The sequence below is a fragment of the Amphiura filiformis genome, chromosome 20 (genome assembly GCF_039555335.1).
Source record: "Amphiura filiformis chromosome 20, Afil_fr2py, whole genome shotgun sequence".
Lineage (NCBI taxonomy): Eukaryota > Metazoa > Echinodermata > Ophiuroidea > Amphilepidida > Amphiuridae > Amphiura > Amphiura filiformis.
Genome location: NC_092647.1, coordinates 4,565,002 through 4,590,617, shown reverse-complemented (window position 1 = coordinate 4,590,617; position 25,616 = coordinate 4,565,002). Strand labels below are relative to the sequence as shown.

The 25,616-nt window shown below is 37.0% G+C and overlaps 1 protein-coding gene across 1 annotated transcript in view; it reads left to right on the top strand.

Moving 5' to 3' along the window:
• The window catches only part of LOC140141843 (tudor and KH domain-containing protein-like), a 36,684-nt gene that overhangs the window by 9,462 nt on the left and 1,606 nt on the right, over positions 1 to 25,616 (top strand). The window contains exons 4-10 of the mRNA XM_072163711.1: positions 4,692 to 4,893; positions 16,635 to 16,777; positions 18,822 to 18,996; positions 19,854 to 20,044; positions 22,394 to 22,572; positions 23,834 to 23,898; positions 24,754 to 24,905. Coding sequence (XP_072019812.1) covers positions 4,692 to 4,893; positions 16,635 to 16,777; positions 18,822 to 18,996; positions 19,854 to 20,044; positions 22,394 to 22,572; positions 23,834 to 23,898; positions 24,754 to 24,905 — 1,107 coding nt within the window. The remainder of the gene's footprint in view (positions 1 to 4,691; positions 4,894 to 16,634; positions 16,778 to 18,821; positions 18,997 to 19,853; positions 20,045 to 22,393; positions 22,573 to 23,833; positions 23,899 to 24,753; positions 24,906 to 25,616) is intronic.

Below are 25,616 nucleotides of genomic sequence, written 5' to 3'. Positions count from 1 at the left end.
AATAGTGTCTGCAATTCATCCAGGTTAAAAAAAGGATTAAGATCAGGATAAGCATTTGGATGTGTTTCATTTGCTAAAACATGATAGTATTGTTTTTTTCAACAAAAATTGGAAACTCTCACAGGAGAATTTTACAAGAATCCTTGATTCGCACAAACTTTTAAGATTCCTCGATTTATGTATCTCGTACCTTCCAACATTCAAAACCCAGAAATAGAAGTCCATTGAAAGGAGTCCAAATGTATGTGTGCATTGCAAGCATGTTCAAAATGCGAAGCGGTAAGGGTGGTGTCCAGGGGCCTGCCTTAGGGGAGCCACCGGAAGCTCATGGATTTTAGGGTATTTAAAGTGCACACAAGTTATTTTTGCTTTTGATGTTGTGTTTTTTTAAAGAAATGCATCATGAAAATTAAAGGTTTAATGTAAAAACTATATACTCATAACTCAGTACATTTACTTCTAACACACTTATATAGGCTAAAGAAAATACCATTAAAACAATTTTCATATTTAGATGGTCTCGCGGGGGCATGAACATTACAGGTGGGCGGCATCCGTAGCGTAGGTTGCCCATGCCTGCTTTAAAACCATAGTGTATGTGAGAAGCGGAATAGAAAACAGGTTGCAATATATTTTGCCATTGTTAAATTGCTTGAATACATCAACACTTTTGCCAATTATCAGGTAATTTACCATTTGAGGTTTAATGGTCCTCATTAGTTTTTGTTCAAATGATATTATTTACTTGCCTATCTAGCTGTAAAGAATACAGGCCTATTTTACTTTCAACCACAAATTCGATTTCAGACACCCGGTGGCCTTGATGTGGTTGTGTCTATAGCTTGAATCCTCCCCAGATGATCACCTTTCACATTTCCTACTCAAATTCTAAATGCCGTCAAATCAACTGGAAGTAATTGTAAATACATCAGTGAATTAATCGATTGGGGAAAACAAATTCTGTAGGGTTTGGAAATGTTAACTTTTAATAGTGCAAGAGACAGTGAAGGTATCTTAAGGGGTACTACACCCTGCCCAATTTTGTGCCAATTTTTCCATTTTTCTCAAAAATTATAGCGCATTGGTGACAAGTAAGATACATGTATGTATATTATAGGGGCAAGGACTACATGTACAACTACTACTGCACTGGAAATTTTATTTCAGCACAGACAACAGTTGTGGAGTTACAGTCAAAAATGAGGAAAACCAATATTTGATCAATAAATCAATAACTACTTGCCTTGAGTTGCTGAATTTTCAGTGCAGTAGTTGTAGTCTTTGCCCTTTATAATATACATATCTTACCTGTCACCAATGCACTATAATTTTTGAGAAAAATGCAAAAATAGGCACAAAATTGGCCAGGGGTGTAGTACCCCCTTAACTCAATGTTCATTCATACCAGTGTGGTCTTTGCAGGGAGGTTAGGGGGGTTGAACCCCTCCCCCTCCAAATGAATTGTTTTACTAACTCAACCTCCCCCCAAAAGAAAATGTCAACACCCCTTAAAACCAACCCAAAGAAATTTTCAACTTCTTAACCCTCCAAAAAAAAAATTAATTGAAAATTGGTCCAGTAAACACAAAATTTCACCTTAATTTTGGGGAAAATAGTGTAAAATTGAAAATTAGCCTGGCAAACACAAAATTTCACCTTAATTTTTGGGCTAAAATAGTGTACTAACTACTATTGATTTTTTGTTTTTCGCGCTTCGCACACACAGTAACACACAGCCAAAATTGTACCCACCCCCTCAAACAACTGACCCTGATACCCCACTGCCTCCTCCCCCCAAAAAAAGAAGATTCACACTTACAATACAATACAAAAAAGTTCACACTTACAATACAATACAATTTTGCAGGCACAACACTTAACTAGAGCGATAACCGCACCATAGCTGAACCATGTGGCTTCGGCAGTATATTGTGGTAGGCCTATACCACTGTCACCCGGAGTCTGTAATGGACATAATCTCGAAATGCTACGAAGGTATGACCGCCCGAGTGGTGTTAATGAAAGAGGAAAAGTAAAGAATATACAATGAACTAGAGCAACTGTGCCCTTTGCAAGGGCACGAGGTACCATAAGTTAGGCGGATGACTGTGACGATCTGATCAAGCAGCAATACTGTGCAGCTTTGCAAAGTGCACGAGGTACCATATTAGTTAGGCGGATGACTGCGACGATCTGATCAAGCAGCAATACTGTGCAGGATAGTATTAATTTTAATAAGACTGTTTCATTAATTGCCGTTTTAATATACCTTGATCGTGAGAAGCTGGCATTTTGAAAACTTGACTTATGACCCCTTTATTGCCCCTTAATGACCTTAAATGAATTAAAAATATTTTCAACATGTTTAGAATGTCATAAGGATCATTGCGTTTAAATTTCAGCTCAATTGGAGCATTTTGGAAAACTTGACCTTTGACCCCTTTATGACCCCCTTAATGACCTTAAATGAATTTTAAAATATTTTTAAATGTTTAGAATGTCATAAGGATCATTGCATTTAAATTTCAGCTCAATTGGAGCATTTTGAGAACCTTGACCTTTGACCCCTTTATGACCCCTTAATGACCTTAAATACATTTTTAAATGTTTTGAACATGTTTAGAATGTCACAAGGATCATTGCATTTAAATTTAAGCTCAATCGGAGCATTTTCAGTTAAAATGACCTTTTTGACCCCTGTGACCCCTGGATGACCTCTGACGTTTGGAAATATTTTTATTATATTCTTTATGTTTTCCTCTTTCATATGACACCACTCATGGGGTCATACCTTCGTCAACATTTAGAGATATGTCCATTTCAGACCAAATGGTTAGTTAGTAAGCTAGTAAGCTAGTAAGTAAGCTAGTAAGTAAGCTAGTAACATTCACACTTATAGGCTGATACCATTTCATGGTTCAGCAAAAATGTTTGCACAAACTTTAAGACCAAAGTGGCCTAAAATTGATAATTGTTGTTGTGAATTTTATCCCAAAATCCTTTTCAATATCTGTTGTTTTGTAGCAAAATTGTAGCAAAAAGGGGGCTATTATGGACGTTTTTCCTCAGAAACTGAAGAGTACCCCCCAAAAGTCACAAAATCATGGTCACCATGTTCAAGTCGCAGGCAGGACGATATAAAACTCGCCTGACTGGGTTACCAAATCACAGGTTTGTAGCAAAATTATAGCAAAAAGGGGCTATTATGGATGTTTTCCTCAGAAACTGAAGAGTACCCCCCAAAAGTCACAAAATCATGGTCACCATGTTCAAGTCGCAGGACGATATAAAAGTCGCCTGTTTGACAACCTGTGTAGTATTGAGGCACAGTGGCGGCCCCCGGAATTTTTTTCAGGGGAGGGGGCATTGGGGGGAAAAGTGAATTTCAGGGGGACATTTATGTGATTTGGAGGGTTTTGCCTCAAAAGTGTGGGGGGGCAGACTGTGGGGCAAGAAAAAATATTTGGGGGGCAAATTCCCCCTTGTCACCCGTAAGCGCCGTCACTGTTGAGGCATCAAAATGCAGTGGCATAACAAAAACAGGGCAAGGGTGATGAAATCTTCAATTAGTTAGTGCTCTTCTGTTTGAATCAGTGGGCTTGAGACTTGGCCAAAGCCCCCATTATATTGGCCTCAAGAAGCATTTGGCATGCAACAAGATGGATAGAATTTCTCATAATCAGGTGCATCTTGTCACTGGTTAGTGTTTACTCAGGAGGCCATATGTCACAATTTTAGCCCAGCAGAGTATGCAAGTCTGCATTATAATAATGAATTTGAGGAATTTTTGAGCCAAAATTGTGCCAATTTGATCATTGTTATCCCTGATTTGATGCACCAGATTTTTAGAATAAACATATTTTAGCCAAAATTGTGCTAATTTGGGGGGGGGGGGAGACTTTATTTAGGGTACCGTATGAGATTTCAAGATAGAGTGAATGCTGCTTGTCTACTTATCACTTGTCAAATGAGATAGTAGTTAATTAAAGATTGGGATGGGGAGAAAGTTCATAAGTCAAAAAATGTATGAACCATGGTGCAGGACATTTTAATACACATGCAGTGGTGTAGTGGTATATCACTATATGAATATCTACATGCCACCACCTCTGGCAAACTACGCCAAATGACAGTCAATCAGAGAGGAGATCAGCTATATTTATGCAGACATCTTTTCCACTTGATTATTTATTTATTCCACTTGATTATAATTATTATTTTCTCAACTGGTTCTTTGTGCTATCGGGTGGGGGCACTAGAATATGAAGGTGATGTACATGTGCCTACCAGAGTACGACACTAGGGGTCTGAGGGTTTTTTTACCGAAAAAAGGGGGTCATTCAGTGGGGCCTCCAAGAAAATGGGGGTCAATCAGTGTGGAAACGCTAAAAATTAGGCGTCATTGACCATGAAAAGTAACATTCTGGGGCGAAAATTAGCCATTTTGAAGCTAGAAATTGGTGTAAAATGGCTACAAATGTTAAATTTGCAGATTTGGTGTAAATGTCTTTAAAAAGAGGGTCATTGGGTGTAAGCTGATGAAAATAGGGGGTCATGGGTGGCAGATTTGTCTCAAAAAAGAGGGTCTATAATTGACAGGCACATGATGAAGAACCAGGAATATGGGTTTATTATTAGAGGTCTGCTCTTTTCCATCTTTTACATGTATATATTTATCTGTTTGGTTGCAGATCCAAGAGGAAAGTGGTGCTAGGGTTCGATTTCAAGGCGAGAGTGGCCTGAAGGAGGAAGAGGATCGTGTCGTGATCATCCGAGGTAGTCCAGAGAATGCCATGATGGCAGAGCAACTGCTCAATAAATGTATTTCAGAGCAACCCGTCATAGACACTGTAGAGATATACCTACCACAGAGGGCTATAGGACGAATTATAGGTAATTTGTTTTGTTCGTTCGTTTTGTTCGTTCATTCATTCAAAACACATTCAGAATACTGCTTCCTATTCCAGAAAAAAATACACCACATGATAATTGTATGTGGTTGGGGGTTTGCTGACCTGCGCAATGCAGTTCAACATTTTGGTCTAGTTGACAGGACGTCATACGCAAACTTAGTCTTTTTAATTCGGTTCTTCAATTATAAAGTGCAGGCTACCACCATACCATTTTATTGATCAAGGCCCAATTTTGACCCATTTTAGCATTAAAGTTTTTGTGTGATTTTGTGCATTTGTCCCGGAAAAGTAATTCTATTGTAGCCAGTCAGATTCAGATTCAATTTTATTCAGCCATGGAGTGCCCACTTCAACCCTAGGTTGTTCTTCCTTGGGGGCCGTGGATGACTTTGAAATTGTGCCCCCTTTATAAATTACGCTGCTGATAAGTTTTGGGAAGTAACAGCAATATTTTATGCTGTGGTTCACGCCATATTTTTCTTATGAAATTTGGGCCACAGGAAAAACAGTTTGAGAAGCCCTGTTGTAGTTTGTTTGTAAAGCGAGCACAGAGATGGTGCTTCAATCTTTCGCACTGCTTCGTATGCATGGCATGGACTTGAAATATGAACAAAAGCTACGGGGACCAGTGAATTAATGTGTTCAGTTACCACTTTGAAGTGACTCAAGGTGACTTGTTTGAGTCAACTATTGACTCAAGTCAACTCGAGATGACTCAAGCAAAGTGTTTGACTTGATTTGACCGAGGTTTAGACTTATACAAGGTGTCTGACTCGACTTGAGCAAACAAGTAAATAATAAATGACTTGACTTGTGACTCAACCACAGTTGACTTGACTTGATTGAGACTCGACTCGCCTACTTAACTTGACTTGAGACTCGACTCGCTTTCTCAATTGTGACTCTTTACAACACTGTATGTATGTCAGGTAAGGTGATCATTTTACATTTTACAATACAAAGAGTTTAATATAACAAGCATATTATTTAAATGACGTGTTTGGGGCTCGAGCAAACTGACTTATGGAAATTTTGAGAAAGAAAAAATCAGGACTCAGCTAGGTTGAAGCAAATAGGCCACCTCCTTCTTCATTATTTTTAAAAGCATATTATTTGATACAATTTGCAAAAAATATTGGCACAACATGCTTGCTGTGTGCAGAAATCCCGCAAGAAAATACAGATTTTTGTCTTTGTTTGCTTTCCAAAATTACCAGAGGCGTCATCCTCTAAAATTCAATCTTCAATCTTGATATCTTGTGTAATATTTAGTGGTATCATAAGCCATTCAATTTTCTTCACATCTTTGTAAGTTCCATCGTATTATATCCGGACACAAATCCTTATCTAACTGGAAGTAGGCTTTTGCTTTGATTCCATTTCCCCACATCTTAGAACAAAATCCCTTATTGGTGAGTCTTAAACCAACATACATTTTGTTGGATACATAGGAGACTGTTGACTTAGGACTAGTTTCACTCCCAAATCAATTAAGCGGTATTTGCAATTGTTAAGGCTCATCAAGTTAAATCAATACTTCCTTGGTATATATATATTCTATGTTGGTGACTGGAGTTTTGAGAATGGTCATGAACAGCCAGATTCATGCGTGGGTTACACAAAATGCACCTTGGGAGTACCTGTTATGTGGTGTCATAATACTCATGATACCGTGGAGTAAGATGTATGGTAGTACTTTAATGAACTTGATATAAGATGATTATGAGAAATACATATCTGGCATATATTTAATTGTCACACAATATGGGAAAAGGTTTACCTGGCTATCTCTTGTCTTCGTCTTTGATCGATTTCATGGTATCATTTGATAGCACATATGTGCTTGACGAATGTACATTGCATTCAATGTATACATTGTTCACATACAAGTGCAACCAATTGTCAAGCACATGAACTAATCGAGTGAAATATATATTGAAATTTATTTCTGAAAATCTTGAATGGTTGTGAGTCCAAGATGACTGTTAAGGTGTGGATGGATCTATCAGCATTTTAAAAATCTTTTGAACATTCTTAGCTCATTAACTACATTGATTATTGGTAAAAACAGTAAGATACAAAGAAATGATATCAAGCTTAGACCATAATTTCGTAATTGCGCCGACCATAATCGAAAGCATGGACTCTCTATGACTCTCTCTCTATGACATCACTGATATATGAGCTCCATTTGAAGTACACTGTAGTGCCTTGTAATGAGGAATTTTGTTGTGTTCATAAGCAAACAATTTTCATATCTGAACCACATGGACTGAACATTGTTGATAACAGGGGTAAGCATTTAATCCATCTTGCATATATTTCATATATGGTCACGTGTCATATGGTGGGGCACATTTGCGTTACAAACACTGATTTTGATCATTTGTCTTCATTTTCACTTAAATTGATGCATGTCTAAAACTATACATCTCACACCAACAAAACTATACATTTTTGGAAAGCTAATGTTCCAAGGAATCCAACAATGCAAAATTGATGTTGGTATACAGGGTGTGTAAGAAAATATATAGGGTGATATCATGAAAAAAAAAAATTTTACTAGAAAATTGATAATTTATTGCATTTGCTACTGATATGGAATACCTCTAATGTAATCTAATTTTGTGGCAGGCAACACTATGAGCTTTAATAAAATGTATACTTTTACTATGTTATGATTGGCCAAAGTGGTGATACAGGGTGTGAAAATGTACGTAACTTTACGCACCAAATGTTGATTACATTTTTGAAAATATTTTCTTTAGAGTGTATCCTACATTTATTTTAACTGCATATTTGGATTCCCTGGGTAAAATGCTTTCCAAAAGTGTATACTTTTCCTATCTTAGGGTGTATAATTCTCAAGTAACAACAATTTAAAGCCAAAACGCACGTTGTGACTGAAAATCTTGGCATTTGTGTGTAGTGAATAGGGAAAAATTGTGGGTCTTGTGACTTGCGGTTCTCAGTGAGTACTTGAAAACATGAAATAGATCAAACTAATAGTTGAATATGAATAATGAATGAACAAGCTTTGATTTGAGATATGATTTGCATGTATAGCACAGAATTTGGCAATGATAAAATTTAAAATTCAAAAAGATATATCATGTTTCCACAACATTTCTCATAGAGATTGCACATACTCCTCTACCGCTTATCCTCTACCGCTTATCCTCCAGGTTTATCCTCGTTAACATTTTAATATTTTTCACTAATTAAACAAATGATAATTTCAAATTGTGAAACATATTTGAAAAGTAGAATAATCAAGCTGTATAATGAGCCCAAACTGTATGCAATTGGACAAAGAATAGCTCTGTACCAACAAGTTAAATCTGGAAGAGGAGAGAAAAATGTAACGCCTCCCACTATTTTGGGGTCCCACCATATAACACATGACCATATATCGCTTTCTGTCCACACTCCACTAGCCCTCTTATGTTTCACCTAAGTGTGTACATGTAGATGTAAATATTTTAGTGTAAAATTATAATTAGTAGCAAGTTTACTTTCTGCCTAATTAGTTTTGACAGATATTTATTGAATAAAGTGCATCAAAACAGTGGTGGCACTTTGAATTATTTTCAGGGGGAAGAAAATTTAACATTCTTTGCCAGAAATAGTGGGATTCTGTGTGAAAAGCCAAAGTTATGGGTATGCCCCCTACACCACTAAGGGCTAGTCCACCACTGCATACCTTAAAACAAGAGGAAACAAAACAAGCTGCGTCTATCTTGTTTTGGTCATAATTTATCTTAAAATCAATTTTCACAACATCAGACTTGTTTCATTTTGATTACGGTACATTACAAAATATAACATACCTGAAGTGTATTCAGGTAATAGACCATTTCATAACAAGATCAGAAAAGTTCGGAAAACCACGCTATTTATTCCGTAAGATAGGGGTCACATTGTACCCAAACTGGCGGACAAGAAATGTCATGAATTCCGGTACCCTTTTTTGCGTGAATATCAGCTTGTTAAGCCAATGTGAACATGGGTTCATCGGTTTCAATATTTTCCTAGCATATTGAGCTAACACCTCAGCTACTTGGTTTTTCACAATAAAATACTAATGGAAAGAAATGATCAAATGTTTGTCATTTTTCATCAGTTTATTTTTTTTGTAACTTTTTTTATGCATCACCTATTCCACAAAAGTTAGTCTCTTATACACAAGACATACCACCACACGCTTGATTGCACATTGAGTATCCTTGGCAAAAGTACCTCTCTCATCCATAATTGACCGTTGAAAGTTCATCGTAGTTTTATGATGCCTGTTACACATTGGAACTTTGCACTGTATGTGATGCTGAAGAGGTACTTTTACGCACGTGCGATAGGGGAAATTATGTCATGCTTCGGGTTTTATCGGAATGACTCAGTTTGAAAAGGTCTATTGATACTGACCCTCTTATAACAATGGGAATTGGAGGCTGTTTTAAGCGGAGAGACATAATCCCTACATAATCCCAATAGTTGCTATAGATTTCCCATCAGGAAATTATATCGAATGTATTATCATCAAATGTACAGGCCCGATGAGACTGTACAAAGAGAATGTTTGTCTAACATAATTACCATTCATGTGGTATGCTCATAATGATTCTATATTTACCAACAGTTTCCATGTTTTAAGCTTACCGAACAAAATGTTCATTAAAAGTGTTTTTGAATTTCCTGTTTTTAAGAATCTTACAATATTATCCTCCCACTCGATACATACAGGGTGGTCCAAATTTTACAGATGCCTCATCGATTTTAAGCCTTAAACTAGATAGACTCTTAAAAATAAGCAGGTTAGATATTACAGAATATAGTGCTGCATAAAATTACCATCTGAACCAGTAGGATTATGATAACTGGATTTTTCATGTTAATGTTTAATCCCAAATTTTAACTTTCATTACTTCATCATTTTAATAAGAAGCGCCCAGCAAAAGTGACTGACTTTTCCAGGGTGCTATAAATTGAAGTTGACTATCATGGTATGGTAGTAAATGTGGGACAGGGAAGAGTTTAATGCCCTGATTTATTAAGGAAGGTTAATTAAATAGAATAACAGTCAGATGGAAATTAACCCTTTAGAATTGAGTTTAATGAACAGAAAGATCTGCGTAAGTGTATGTTTTCCCATAGGAAAAATAATGACATAGATTTGACAACTTAGAGAACAATATTTTCTTTCCAAACAAGCAGAAGAAAAAATTAACATTGATTATGTACTAGTAGATTTTTAAATATCTTACGTTATTTTATTTACTTTTTGTACGGTTCTGTTGGGTGTGTGTGTGTAACAAAATTGTGCATGTTTCAGGACAATGGGGTAATTTTGGACTGGTGCAATTAAGGCCGGTGTCGACAGGTCCTCTGTCGGAATCCTGTCGACAAAGTGAATTATGTCAACATAGCCTTGTTTTCCGGTGTATATTGTACACTTCATCGCTACATGCTCGCTATGAAGACATGCATCTTGGAAATTTGCTGAAATTGCCGACGGTGTTTCTAGATATTTTTAGGTTAAAATGTTTTAAATATTCCTAAAATCATGAAAAAAAAAGTCCTGGTATTTTTTCGGAACCCAAATGTATCGACACTCTGTCGACATCAAGATATGAAATATGTCGACATCAAAAAACGGTGCCGACACCGGCCCTAGGTGCAATACATATCAAGCCATTATAATGAGCTATGTGTCTAAAAATAAGGTTTGCTTTGTCGAAAATAAGCAAGGTTCACTTGTCAAATATGAAATAAGGTTAGCTAGTTCCGGGGAGGGGGAGCACTCAACACAAATGACCATACGGGTATGCTCCCTCGGAAAGAGCCCTTTCTTTGAACCGCTATCTCCAAAAGACCTTCTGAAAAGATCTAACTAACCAAAACAAAGCACAGAAAGACCTTTGATTTTAATAATTTCAGCTCTAAATGACCTCTAAATTGCTCATTCCTCACATTTCTGGGGGATTTTTTTCCAGGCGATTTTCAACTTGAACCTGAAAGCCAAGAAAGACCCTTTGTTTTGACTGTTTCGCAGCTTCAAAAGACCCCTTTTACTTGTTCGCAGCTCCAAAACTCCTCTTACCGGTACGTCATCATCAGCTCCCTAAGACCCACCACCTCAAATTCCGGGGGAGCATACCCACCAAAAATTTCTTTTGTGTAACCCAATAGTCTGTGTGAAAATGTGAAGACGTCATTTATTTATTTATTTATTTATTTCTTCTTTAACCTGGGACATGCAATCAGTGACCAGCACTATTCTCCCTTGCTGCCCAGGATACAACACAGATAAACAACAAACATGAATTTAAAAGTATTTAAAATATACATAAAAGTCATAAAATTAATACCATATAAATTATACACATACTAGGTACAAGAAATTTAAATAACATATGATAATTACATTTACAATGTGCTATATAAAAGAGATATTATTGCAAGTTAGTATATATGTTCTTGAAGACATTTGCATTGACAGGAAGGGGATTTTTGATGTTTCAGGAAAGATCATTCCAGGCCTTAGCCCCCCTGAACAGGAAAGTTCTCTTGCCAGTCTCAGTGCGCATCTTATTTATAACCAGATTCCCAGCGGTCGATGATCTGAGAGTATGATTGCTATATAAGCATCAATACACTTGGTGAAAATATTGCACAGGTTGGGGGTACCAGCCCCCAAGACATTTAAAAACATTGAGACAGATATGATATTTCTGACGATCAGAAAAAGTTTCCCAGTTTAGGGAATCAAAGACAAAATGAGTTGGAGTGCGCATTGGGACACCAATGATTGCTCTACCGAGGCGTTTTTGATGGCGATCCAACCTGTTCAGGAGAGTTAAGCCTGCATTTGACCAAATTAGATCACAATAATCAACTTTAGGTAAAACAACGGATGTATACAACAACTTCAGGGTGTCAACAGCTAAAAACTTTCTGATACGGTAAAAAAGACCAATATATTTATAAAGTGACACGCAGATTTTATCAATTTGGTGTTCCCAAGTTAACCGCTGATCAAAAATAATGCCAAGATACTTAAAATGTGGGACACATTCAAGGGGCTGATCTTTGATATGAACAGTAAGAGGACTAGAGGATGCAAGTTTACGAGCAGATCCAAACAGCATAGTTTTGGTTTTATTAACATTCAATGTGAGCCTATGTTGGTGAAGCCATTTAGCAACACTTTGCATACCAGAATTCAATACATTATTTACTTCATCGATGTTTCTACTGGCAAAGAAAATGGCAGTATCATCAGCATAAAGGTTTATTTTGCAATTCTTTACAACTGTAGGGAGATTGTTGATATATATTGTAAATAAAAGAGGCCCCAGGATTGACCCCTGGGGTACCCCAAATGTCACAGGTGCGAGTTCAGAAAGTGAATTACCTACTTTGGTAGCCTGTTTTCTTTCACCCAAGTATGAGGAGCACAGCGTAGTTCCAGTCCGCAAACACCAACACTCTGAAGCCTCGAGAGCAAGATCGGGTGATTGACCGTGTCAAAGGCCTTTTTCAGGTCTAAAAAAATGGCCCCCACATAACCACCACGATCAATGTGATTTAAGATGTAATCTGTTACATCAACAAGAGTGGTGAGTGTTGAGTGTTTGGGTCTGAAACCACCCTGTTCAGGACATAAAATGTTATTTTGCGACAAAAAAACATAAAATTGATCGTAGACAATTAAGTCTTTCAAAGATCTTCAGTTGCTATAGTTGCTGGAGACATTACGGGGCCCATCTTTATAGATAGGACTCACTCTGCTTTGTTTCCAAACTGCAGGAACAACACCTGTCTGAAGGCTGAGATAAAAAATATGAGCAAGAGGTGTAACAAGAGCACTAGCACCAGCTTTCAGAAATTTAGTATTGACACCATCAAGACCAGTGGCCTTTTCAGTGGGAAGTGATTTAAGAATCTTTTAAATACTTTCTTCCGTAATAATATTAAAATTAAAACTAGCCACACAATTATTTGTCCTGGTTGGCTTTCCTGGCAGCATAAATTATAGAATGGTCACTGAGAAAACATGGGACAACACCATTTTGATGGTACATTTCTGGTCTACTTGTCCAGATGTGGTCAATATATGTTTGACTGTGATTTGTTATTCTTGTAGGATCTTTAGTGATTAGGTTCATATTATGATTCGACATTGTGTTCTGGAGCCTGGACCACTTAGACTTCTCAGCAGATGTTTTGGCATGCGAGTTACAATTAAAATCACCAAGGCAAATAAAATAAGCTCAGCATGATTATTTCTGTTAGAAGAGTGAATTTCTTGGAAAGCACTATCAAGGAGCTCAAAAAATTGGTCACAGTCCGGAGGCCTGTACACAATGCCAACCATAATAGGTCTGGTAAAAGGGAGGGTCACCTTAAACCACATACCTTCAATGGGAACATTGACATCAATGATGGAATATTGCAAACTTGACCTGATATAAGCAGCAACTCCACCCCCATTTCTGTTTCTATCATTACGAATGAGATCATAACCACTTATTTGAAGTTCATTATCAGAGATATAATCATTAAGTTTGGTTTCATTCAAACCAAGTATGTCAGGTTTACAGTCATATGTAATTATCGAGAGTTCATCAACCTTAATATTCAGTGAGTTTATGTTTAGACACATAAAACGAAGACCTTTTAGAGTATCAAACATTTTAGTGTGATCATTATTGTCAAGTTCAGAACATTTATAGTCCGATTGCAAGTCTTGAGTTGTCGTAGTATTGCTCTGACTAGATGCATCAGTTGCAGTCATTCCATTTGTGGGCATCTGAGGTAGACAGTTGGTACATCTTCCTTGGGGTACAGGACGATTTTGGGACCGGTACTCTCTCTTTTCAAGGCCAGAACATTTAAGATGGAGCGGTTTGCTACAAACTGAGCAGTGCAATCTCCAATGATTATTTTGAATTTTTCTGCTACAGTTATTGCACTCAGTACGGGATTCGGTGGGGCCAGGATTTGTTTCAATGTCCCTGAAAGATATTTGAATCTTGTTTAATAGTTTTAGGTTGCGTTTGATCCTGCGTTTGAGCAGGTAGACTAGTTATGTTCACATCTTGCACTAGTTCAGCATGTTCCATTGACCTTTTGACAATATGAGCAGTATCAAGGTTCCCTTGGTTGCGACGACGTTTAATTTGTGCACCAGCTCGACATCCCCGGGTAACAGGGGGGAAGATTATCTTAAGATCTTTAATTGTTGACCAAGTGTCATTTGGCAGCCATTGATTTTGTTTGTTGTACTGAAGAAGTTCGTCACGTGTGTATTTTATTTTTTGTATAACAGAGTTAGTACTAGACGCAGAGGTTTGAACACGTCAGTATATCAATTAGCAATATTTCCAAAGTTTTTTGGAAACCCTGTATTGATTTAAGTTGAGCCAGTTAACCTATATGTAGTTGTGCATTATTCATTCAGATATGCTTAGTTTGGCATACCTCTTGGGAACCGTTCTAGATAATAGGTATATATGTGTGACGCGATCAAGCAAACGAGTTAAATTCATGAAAAGATTTGGCCAAGACCATAGATTTAAAGAACTATAGAGAGTGCCCCAACAGGCAAAGTCCCTGTGCTTTTGTATGCAATGAGAATTATCGCGTATTCATGAGGGCCGATCATTCTGTCGTCCATGTCTAGTAACTTACTCACAGCATTGTGTGCCTTACGAGTACGTGAAAAATATCAAGACTGCGTATTAAAAAATTGAATAGGCCGTCAACAGACACGGAGTTGTCGTAACATGTTACAATTTGGCGTCACAACAGATGATGCCTTGACTTTGCCAATTGGTGCACCATGTTTTATTATTTAAAATACATCTAGTTGTGTGGCCAACACAAGCTCTGTCCTGTGAGCAGCTTTCTGTGTGTTTTCTATTATTTGAAGGACAGAATAACTGGTTATTTGTCATCAAAAACATAGATTAGATTTCCATGCCGATTTCTCGAAACTGATCATCAAATTACGTCTCTTTTAAGAGCTTGGTGGCACTTTATTCAATGCTTCATTACACACTAGCTGCATATGTGATGCGATCAAGCAGAATCAGTCGGAACTCGGAAATATTTACAAAGCTGCATTTTGCAGAAAACCCCATTGAAATTGAACAACCAGTTCCAATGATATGAGCAATTAAAGAGTTTCCAAAACAGTAGGAAACAAAAGGAAATATTTGCTTAATTTGGCTATATCTCAAAATCAATATATGTAAGTCCTAAATGGGCTATTCCAGTAGAAATCCACAACCTATGGAAGACATAACCTTATCTTCCACACAGGGAATTGTGAATTTCAAATACCAGAATGGGTTCTGGTTCGGATTTTATACAGTTCATCACTCCCAAGGGTGGAAAATGAATTCATTTGAAATCTACACCACCTGTGTGGGAGATTAAGGTCATGTCTTCCACAAGGGGTGTATGGATTTTTAACTGGAATAGCCCAAACTGAAGGTTATAGTCTGAAACCGACTTCCTGTGTTAAAGATTAAGATCACATCTAATGATAAGTTGGCCCACCAAATGACCCATTTGCATGACTGACCACATCATCAGATGAAAAGCAAGATAGCATTGATTGAAGAGGAGGATAGTGGTACAAAGTGAGTGAAATAAAACCCCTGATGAAACCTGATGATGTGCAAAAATGAAGACAAATGACCAGATCATATATTGATGTGTACTCTCATCAAATACTTAGAAACTCCCACACAAACTCCAAATTAAAACATTGAATATGACGTGCGTAAAGTTTAAGAACTTCAAGAACTTGGGGAAGGGGAGCGTGAAATGGCCAAACGAATATTACACTGTTAGCCTTGATCAAGGCTGGGAGTTATGAAGTCATTGAAAATATGCCTTTATTTTTTCTAATGGAATAGCTGCATGACTAAATACAGAACCGATAACTTCACTGAACTTCTATAGTCAACTTCAAATTCAGTGAACATATATGGTGAGAACCTGCATGCACTCTTTACTGAAAGTACTGAAAAGTAGGCAACTATAATCAAACTCAAAGATCCTACAGTATAGTGTTCGAAATTGCAAATCTCGCTTTTAAGGTGCATTTGTATGTTTAAGAGTGATTTAATATAGGCCTACACACATTTTATATTTAAATTCATTTTACTAATGCTACTACGTGTATATTGTATCTTTAAGAATGGCAAAATAATTTGGTCTTATTGTTACTCTGCATACTTTAGATGTTAAGTATTAGGCACAAATACACGGAGAGCAAGGTCCAATATGAGACCACTTACGAAGAGGATGTTACATTGAATATGACATTAAGTTTACACACTTCAATTTAAAGATTCATTTTACAAATGTTACTACATATGTATCTTTAAGAATACCAAAATGATTTGGTTAAGTCTACGCTCTGCATGCTTTGGATGTTAAGTATTAGGCACAAATACAGTGAAAGGACTGAGAGCAAGGTCCAATAAAATCATAAGAGACCACTTACAGAGAGGATGTTATGTCATTGAAGTACAGTTCGGTCTTCAATAAAGCAACACAGGAACTTTGAATATGAAACTATACTGTCGTATTAATCAAAGAACGTTGAAAATACTATAGAACTTTTCATTGCAAAACATTCTGTACATTCTTCTGTTGAATTGATATAAAATCAATTTTGAAATTGTATCGTTTTGTCTCTTTCTTTAGGTCGAGGCGGTGAGAATATAAGACTTATAAGTCGGTCCAGCAAAGCCAAAGTGTTCATAGAGAGGACTGACGGAAAACGTGATCCTAATTCTAAAAGACTCTGCTACATCAAAGGAACTGTAGACCAAATCAAATGTGCTCAGGTTGGTGTTTATATTGATATTGATATTGATATGAGCCAAAATTTCATTTGTAACTACCAAATTACGAGTTCCGAACAACAATAAAGAGAAGTGTAAATTATAGCCAGTCACGCTGGTACTTCATAAACGTTTAATACCAACCTTACTTTCAAACAAAATTACTGGCCTTTCACTCCGGTTTCCTTACGAAAAAGGCAATATATTAAACTACTATTTGCACAAATCCTCTTTTTATGGTTCAATTTAGATATATCCACAAAAAAAGCTTGCTTCCAAAATTTCAGTTGATTCGGACATAGAATTTGCAAATTAAGCATAATTACATTATACACAGTATTACAGCGCCCCCTAGACCATCCCCCACTGTGCTGTAATTTTGGATGGTTGGAAATACAAATTGGACAATATCTTCTTCAAACGACCAATCTGCAAGAAAGTTTATGGACGCAAACATACATGTATGGATGAATGTAGAAGATATGACTATGAGTAAAATTGGAAGAAAAATCAATTTAAGGGATCCAGAATGAGCGTTTATTGCGTTTCGACAGTATTTTTTTATGGACATGAGAGCACCTCAGACCTATCGAATTGTATTCTGAATACGAAGCATGTCTTTCTGATATCAAATAATTTTCATTTTTTGAAAATCACAATATAATACAAATTTTATGACAAATTATAAAAATTTAATATTTTTCAAGTTTTTGATATATAACAGTCCTCGAAGTAAATTATATAAATCTAATGATATATTCTTAAAAGTGTATGTAGCTGGGAGGAAGCGCATGACGGTCAATTGAAAATTTTGACCTTTCATATTGAAGATATGGATTTTTTTCCCAAAAAGACCTTTTTTTTTGTTGGTGTTTTGGGAAAAAAATCCATATCTCCAATCTGAAAGGTCAAAATTTTCAATTGATCGTCGGCTTTTCATCCCACCTACATACACTTTAAGTATAAATCATCAGATTTGTAAAGTTTACTTGAGTACTGTTAAATATCAAAAATATCAATTTTAATGATTTGCCATAAAATGTGTATTAAATGCAATTTCAAAAAATCAAAATTATTGATATCAGAAGACATTCTTTGTATTCAGAATGCAATTCGATATGTCTGATGTGCTCTAATGTCCCAAAATAAATACTGTCCAAAGCGTTCATACCCCAGCCCTTAACGATTTTTTATTGATATTGAGTAGCCAATAATATATCAATGTTTTAAAATCCAAACATCGACGGTTCTTACCTGTCATACATGTATGTCATTTTGAACTGTAGTTTTCAAGCTACAACGCTATCCCTCTCTGTCAGTATCTTGCTTTTATCTGCATCCCCATGTTCCTTTCAAAGTTATACTAAACACATGAAAAGAAATAAGTCCCCCTCTGAACATGTCGTCATAACATTGTAAGGTTTCATTTTGTACCAATAAAACTAACTTTGAAATAATTATATGACTGTTTACTAAAGTGCTGTGTGAAAATGAGAGATTTCCGTGACTTCAGGGCTGAATGAGCCTAAGGCAAAACTGCCCTTTTCAAAAGTCACAAAGTAGGCCTATTCTTGTCACAAAAGTTGATTCATGGCTTGTTACTTAATGGAAAACCCCATGTGTTTGAGTGCAGTTTAAAATCCTCACCAAGTGAACATTTACGGTAATGTGTATCGATTCTTGATCATTCAGCCATGCAAATCCCCTTGGTGCAGAGTTCAGCACAGTGAGTTGTAAGATGGCCAGTTCCATTCCTTGTCCCAACACGCCTTGCCGTTAACAAGCATAGGCATACTTTGTGACTTTTGGAAAGGGCAGTTTTTGTCTTCAATTTGGGTTCATTCAAGCATGAAGTCATGAACATCTTTTATTTTCACAAAACACTTAGTAAACAATCATATAATTATTTCTTAGTAAGTTTTATTGGTACAAAGTTTTACTTTACAATGTTATGACGAAATTGTCAGAGGGGGACTTATTATATGTTATCCCTGCATATCAATTTGTGATACACTGTTTACATGCTATACCCATTCATCATGTTCAGGCCATGATCCAAGAAGAGATTGAACAAGAGGAAGAATACCAGCGACAGCTAGAATCTGCCGCCGCTAATCGCAGACAACGCAAACCAGCCAGGCAATCCGACTCAAATGCTATGAATGCAACTCCCGTACAACCAACTCCAGGACCAACTCCAAACCACAATACCAAAGAACAAGGTATACATTGGAATCTAAAAATTAGCGCAAGAAGACCTTATCTGCAATAGCTGCCAGGTATCATATAGACCTGTACAATATAGAATGCAGAAATTGTCAAATGTCTACAGGGCAGCTATTATAGATGGGGCAAAATTGGTGTTTGAATTATTTTTTTACCTTGGAGTGCACTTTTGCACCCCATTTTGAAAGTTGTGGTACAATTTTATCTGATGCAGAGCAATTTGAAGTAAACAATCGAAATTAATTAAAAATTTTCTATGAAAGTTTGAGGAGGTCAAAGGTACCTCCGGATACAGGGCTTGAAATAAGGATTTCAGATCCAGGGGAATTTTGGGTGTTTTTGTGTAAATATTGCCCCTGGTCTACACAAATACACAAAGTTCTGTTTCAGCACCAGGGTCATATTGCCTTTTAGCAGGGGTAAATTTGCCCCTTGCTCCTGCTTATTTCATGCCCTGTCCGGATAATTTTACTATGCGACCGGCAAATTGAAATTCAGTTTGCGTTGTTTTTTTTGCATTCTGCCAGTATCGTGTACATATGTTGTGCCAAACAATGGATGTTAATTGTTAACCGCTGAGTTGCATGCTCTCAATTGCCAAAAAATGTCAGGGCTGATGGATCATTCATACCGATGAAATGAAATAGGTGCACTATTTGCCCCACATGAGCAACAAATGCTCATAAAGTTAAACACAGGCAATTTTGAGTCAGTGCTCTATGGGTATAATCTCATATAGCTTTCCTTGTTCTGGTTTTAAGCCCTTATATCAAATTATATAGAAATTATGCATGATGATGAATATTATCCACACTCATCTAATTCTTTCTTGCTTTCTTTTTCTTATATGAAGAATCTCCCAGTAGCCCCACTACAACCAATCTTATGCAACTGCCCAGCCACCCCAACTTTTTCACAGTTTACGTGTCGGCTGTAGAGCATCCAGGACATTTTTGGTTTCAAATCATCACCCCTAAAGCTAGACATTTTGATTTACTGGTGGAACAAATGACAGAATTCTACAGGCAAAGAGAAAACCAAGAGGTTAGTGGTATACCCTAAAAATTAGATAATGAGCATATGATTACCTGAGTGGAAGAAGGGCCACACTCAAACATTTTTACAAATATGAGTTAGACCCGGGGATTTTATTGCTAGCAGACAGCTCTTCCTTTTGTGTGAAAGATCTCAAATCCATGGTCTTCCAAGTACATTTAAATCATGGTTTCCATGGACGAAAGGCCCAACTTCATGGAGTAGGGCCTTTCTTCCACAAGTATTGGGAATATTATGCAGATGGAGTTGGGCACTTCTTCATCTTAGGTATTCATAATTATGTGCCTATTAACGAGATGCTCAGACAAGAACAAATTTTTAGGGTTGTTTGTTAAAGATTTTAATAATTTTGAATATCGGTAACCGACACAAATTTAACAAACTATGTTAAAAATTGTTCTTGTCGGAGCAACTTGTTAATATATATATAACTATATACAAGGCCAAAAAAAAAAAAGGTTTGTCTCACGAACCCAGCGCATAAGTATGTGAAAGCGATACAGCAGCGTTTGTCTCACGCGCTGACCACCTTTTTAAAGGTTTTTTTTTTTTTTTCCCGATTTTTCCGGTTCCCGATAGTTCGACCAACGTAGTAAAAATGAATTCCTCAATGTCAGAAAACCATCGAAAATGTCAGGCAGCGCGTATGCCATTAGTGTTGCAGATAGCCCGTAACCCACACCGTAGCCTCAGTCTCGCTAGTTTCACGCCATCCTTGCAACGGCACGGAGCGTAAAGCCGGCGAAGCAAAGTGGATGCAATATAAAAGGACTTAGCCTATGGAGAACTCTGCGATCGAGTGAAGCCATGTTGTTTTCATAAATTTTTGTATTTTTTGTAGCTGTTTTTTAACGAATTTTTTACCGTTTATTTCAACATGATTGTTCGTATTCGTATAGTTAATAAAACAGGGGGGACTGTGCTGAGGAATTGGGCACTGCATCGGTGCGCCGATCCGGTTACTCTGAATGCCCTAATTTGCACTGATTTTTAATAGTGATCAGCTCTAGGAAGGCAAATAAAATACAGTTACAGAATATTAACATTGTAAATTTGTTGCTTCTCTTTCATTGTAAGACCACTTGTAGTTTTCCAATACCTGTCTTGTGATTTTCATTTGTCTCGGGCTAAAAACAAACAAACAAAAAAAAACAACGCATTAGCATAGCTTCTAAACCAAAAAAAAAAAAAAAAAAAAAAAAAGCATAGCACTTAGCTTTTTTGGCAAATGTTCGTGAGACAAACCTTTTTTTTTTTGGCCCAAAGTAATGAACTAAAGTTTCTTCAGAGAGTGCTCAACTTTAAGTGTAAAGGAGCGATAAATAAATATACAGATGGATCAGTTCATTAAATTTTATTCATATCCTACAAACTTGTTTCAAGACTGCTGTCTCCTCTCATCAGGGATAGTCAAATGTAATGAAAACAAAACAAGATGAAGTGTATCTTTCCAGCGTAATTGCGGAATTAGCGTGCGAATTTAACTCTCGCTAGCGCATTTAACTTTCAAGCTGCAGTATAGGTTGTGTCTCGCGAGATTTTTCAGTTTGAAGTTTGCCGCATGTCGGCATGCGCTAAATATAGTTCAGTTTTTTTATTTAAAGATGCCATTTTGGGGTGGCGTATGATGAAGTATTTCTCCATGATGCATAGGTTGCATCGTTTGCTCACATTTGAGTATGCATTGGCATACTTCAATATTTTCCATTCGATAGTGAAATTAACATTATTGTCCTTAGCTTCCAGATGTGTTTGGAGAGTTCTGTCTGGTGTTTGTGCTTTTCGTTTTTGAAAGATTGCTTGTGGTTAGCGAGTCTTAGCTTAAACTCGTTGCTGGTTAGGCCTACGTGTGATTCTTCTCCTTTATCAGATTTTACAATTGCTTGGTAGATGATGTTAGACGCTCTGCATTCTCCGTTCAGTGGACACTCTGGTTTTTTTTCTACAATTACATGGTTTTGCTTCCTGTTTTGGCAATTGAGCCTTCATTATGTTATTGTAACATAACATAATGAAGGCTCAATCGACCAGGTAGCTCTGACAACAAGAGATACCAATCATAGAAACGCTACGGCAAGATGTGGGCGTGTGTGTTGCTATAACGGTTAGTGTACGCACGCGCGCAGAAGTCATTGTAGCGCATACATTGTGTATCACCGTGTTCCAGGAGTCCATTTCTTTTGATTGAATCACAGGTTTCGCGTATATTCATGAAGTTACGAATATCAATTGGTGTGCCTGTTTTTATTACTATATATATATCATAAAATATCACAAATATCAGTGCGTGATATCTCATTTTCAAATTCCCCATTCTTTTCTCTTTTTGATGCACAGAAATACAGAGCAGCTGATGGTCTCAGTACCGGCGACATTGTAGCTGCCCCATTCCAAGGAGACGAGCTGTGGTATAGGGCACGTATATTGGACTTCCTGGAAGATAACAAAGTAGATCTCTACTATGTAGACTACGGGGACTGTGGACAGGTGCCTCGCTCAGATGTGCTTTCTATAAAGTAAGCAATTTTTTATGGTTTTAAATTGGTCATTTTTGTAATGAGTACATGGTTTCTCAATAAGGACCTCTAGTACATTGTATGTTGGGTGTACATAACAATTCACTACATCTCATAGTATAGTCCCCCGTAAGTGGTGCCTACACAGATATTTTTAATCTTCACTATCAGTAGTGAAAATGTTCACATGTCCATTGCTGAGATCATTTAATAAAACTTTGTGATTTTAAACAATGAATACTGCATGGCGTATGTAGTTTGCAAACAATATGAAGCAGAGCCATTCAAATCACTTTATAAAATACAGTCAAATAAATTAGGTCGACACAGTCAACTGCAGAATTGAGAGCATTATTTTTTTTTTTTTGAGGCCCATTTCTGTATTGTGTGTAGTATTTTACATCCAGCTAAGCTTGAACAGTTATTATTTAACAATGAATTATATTTATTTAGCATGGTAAGTGAGCTACAGAGGGTGGCATATAGGGTTAACAGTGCTATCTGATCCCTGTTCTCTAATGCTGGTTTCATACGTTCTTGCCGCTCTGATGATGATTTGGCTTCACTGCGCTGTCGCACCATAAATGTTATCAGTAACCAGTGGCAAGCAGATATATCGATCACTCCACCTCTTTGCCCAAGAATGCTAGGAGCGCGGTGCCACTCTGACGTATGAGAAATGAAATAATTTTTGGTGGTACTGAGCTGCAACCAGTGACGTAGGGGCAATGCCTATTTGCCCCCCCAGCGCAGGGCAAAATAATAAACGAGTGAGAGAGATGGAAAAAAGGGGAAAGGAAAGAGAAAGAGAGAATCCATAGGCCAACGATACAAAATGAAGTCGCTATCCCTTGTATTCCTTTTTTTTGCTCTTCACTTTTTCAAACCACCGAAAAAAAAAAAATTGGGTCAACCTTTTTTTGAGGAAGGCGGCAACATTTTGTTTGGTGGATTTGGGCCCACGCCCCATACAGGCTTGCCCTTCCCCCCCTGGAAAAAATCCCAGCTACGCCACTGTGGCCTTCATAGTCATGCCTCAGCAGCATGTTGCTCCACTTGCAGAAAAGTACAAGCAGCATGATGAAGCATGACACCGCTCAGCGCAAGCAGCAGAAAGTGTGAAATCAGCATAATTCATGGTGCAACATGACTTTAACAAACAGACACATAGTTTTTCTGCATTCGACAAAATTCAATATTTGAATATAATACTGAATCCTGTTTAGTAAACAAACTTAAAATAACCATTTTTTGTTTGCAGAACTGATTTCTTAGGCATGCCTTTTCAAGCCATTGAAGCTTCATTGTCTGGTGCTAAACCTACAGGTGAGTCTTAGTTTTACTCAAGAAATAAAGGGAATGCAAATATTTAACATTTAAACATGAACATATTTGAACACTACACTAATGGATACATAATTATGATCAATTCGTAAAATCAAATTTGATTAAAATACCACCCAGCACTTAAGTTCAATAGACTTGAGGTTCACGCTGAATATATGTTGTAAAGATCAAAAAACTTGCACCCTGAAATAAACAATATGTGTGCTGTATATTCTGTCATGTATATACATAGTAATACATGATTATTCTTTTTTTTCATTATATGGGACGTGTCATGTCAAAAGGAGACACTTTTGGGCAGGATCGTAAATGGAGAAATAGCCAAAAATCTGCCCGGGTGTGATTTTTTCACAATTTAGGTTTGTTGCGAATTTGTGATGTTATTAATGTTAAAAATATTGTCTGATAGTTTCAGACCGGAATGTAACTTGCATCTTGTATTTTTTGAGACATTTTTCAAGATAATTCCTACTCTTAACATTGTCAATAATATTTTTATAAAGGCCGATATCTCAATTTCCAATTTTATAATACCATAACTTACAAACTCAATATCTTCGCTTAAGAATGTTCGACTTCATTGGGGAAAACGACGTTGTGGAGCAAAATATCTCTATATTGAAGATATGTTAAAACCTCAAAATTAATAACCTGCCCAAAAGTGTCTCCTTTTGACATGACACGTCACATATATTCTTTGTTCTCCTGGAATTTAATTTTTGAAACTTTTGTTGTAAGAAGGTTTGGGGTTCATGTAAAGGTGTGGGCGAAATTACTCTACTCTGTGTCATTTTGAGATTTCTGACACAAAATAGAATAATTTATTATTTGCAGATACAGAATGGTCCGAAGCAGCTTGTGACTTTTTTGAAGACAGTACTTACTGCGCTCAGTGGAAGCCAGTGATGGCTCGTATAGTTAGTTATAGCCAACCATCTCTAATGCAGCAACCATGTGTGGAGTTAATAGACACAAACGGGACTACAGTAAGTATAGTATTCACTCAGATTTAGTGTGTTATGTTACAGGGGCTGACGTTTGAAATGATGCGTTATTAAGATATGCAAAATGCTCTGTGGGTCCCCTCAAGAAGAGCTGTAGAGGAGCAAACCTTCTTGCTCCTCTCAAAAGACAGTGCCTATATAAATAATGTTTGCAGTTCCAGTAGGGTTGTACTTAGCTAGCAGATTTTGAGTGCTGGGTAGCAATTTACAGAAACTTGGTATTTTTGAGCAAGATTTTACCAATACCTGGGCACTTTCAGGATAAATTCAGTAAAGTATACCTATTTACCAGTGTGCAGCCTTCCCTAACCAAGCTGCAGCTTACTGTAGCCACAATGTTTAAGCTCTCATTGAATGTGGGATTCCTCAGGCAAGCTGGGGGAAGCTGCACACTGGTATTTAGGTATGGACCCTAAAATACACATGTTTGTTTGAGTTCCAGTGTTGGGCTGCAACATTGAAATAAACTTTTTGAGTGGTGGGCTCCAGAAGTGAGTGTTTACCGTCCAGCGTAGCTATATATAACCCTGAGTTTTAGTGACTTATTATTCCAGGGATGTAATTTTAACTTAGTTCTCATGAGAGTCTAGATTTTTTTTTTTAATGGAAAGTTCATGGAATTTTGAAGATTTTGGATATGAAAATTCCAAAGGGATGAAAAGTTGTGGAAAATCTTTTTCAAGTGTGCAGGTT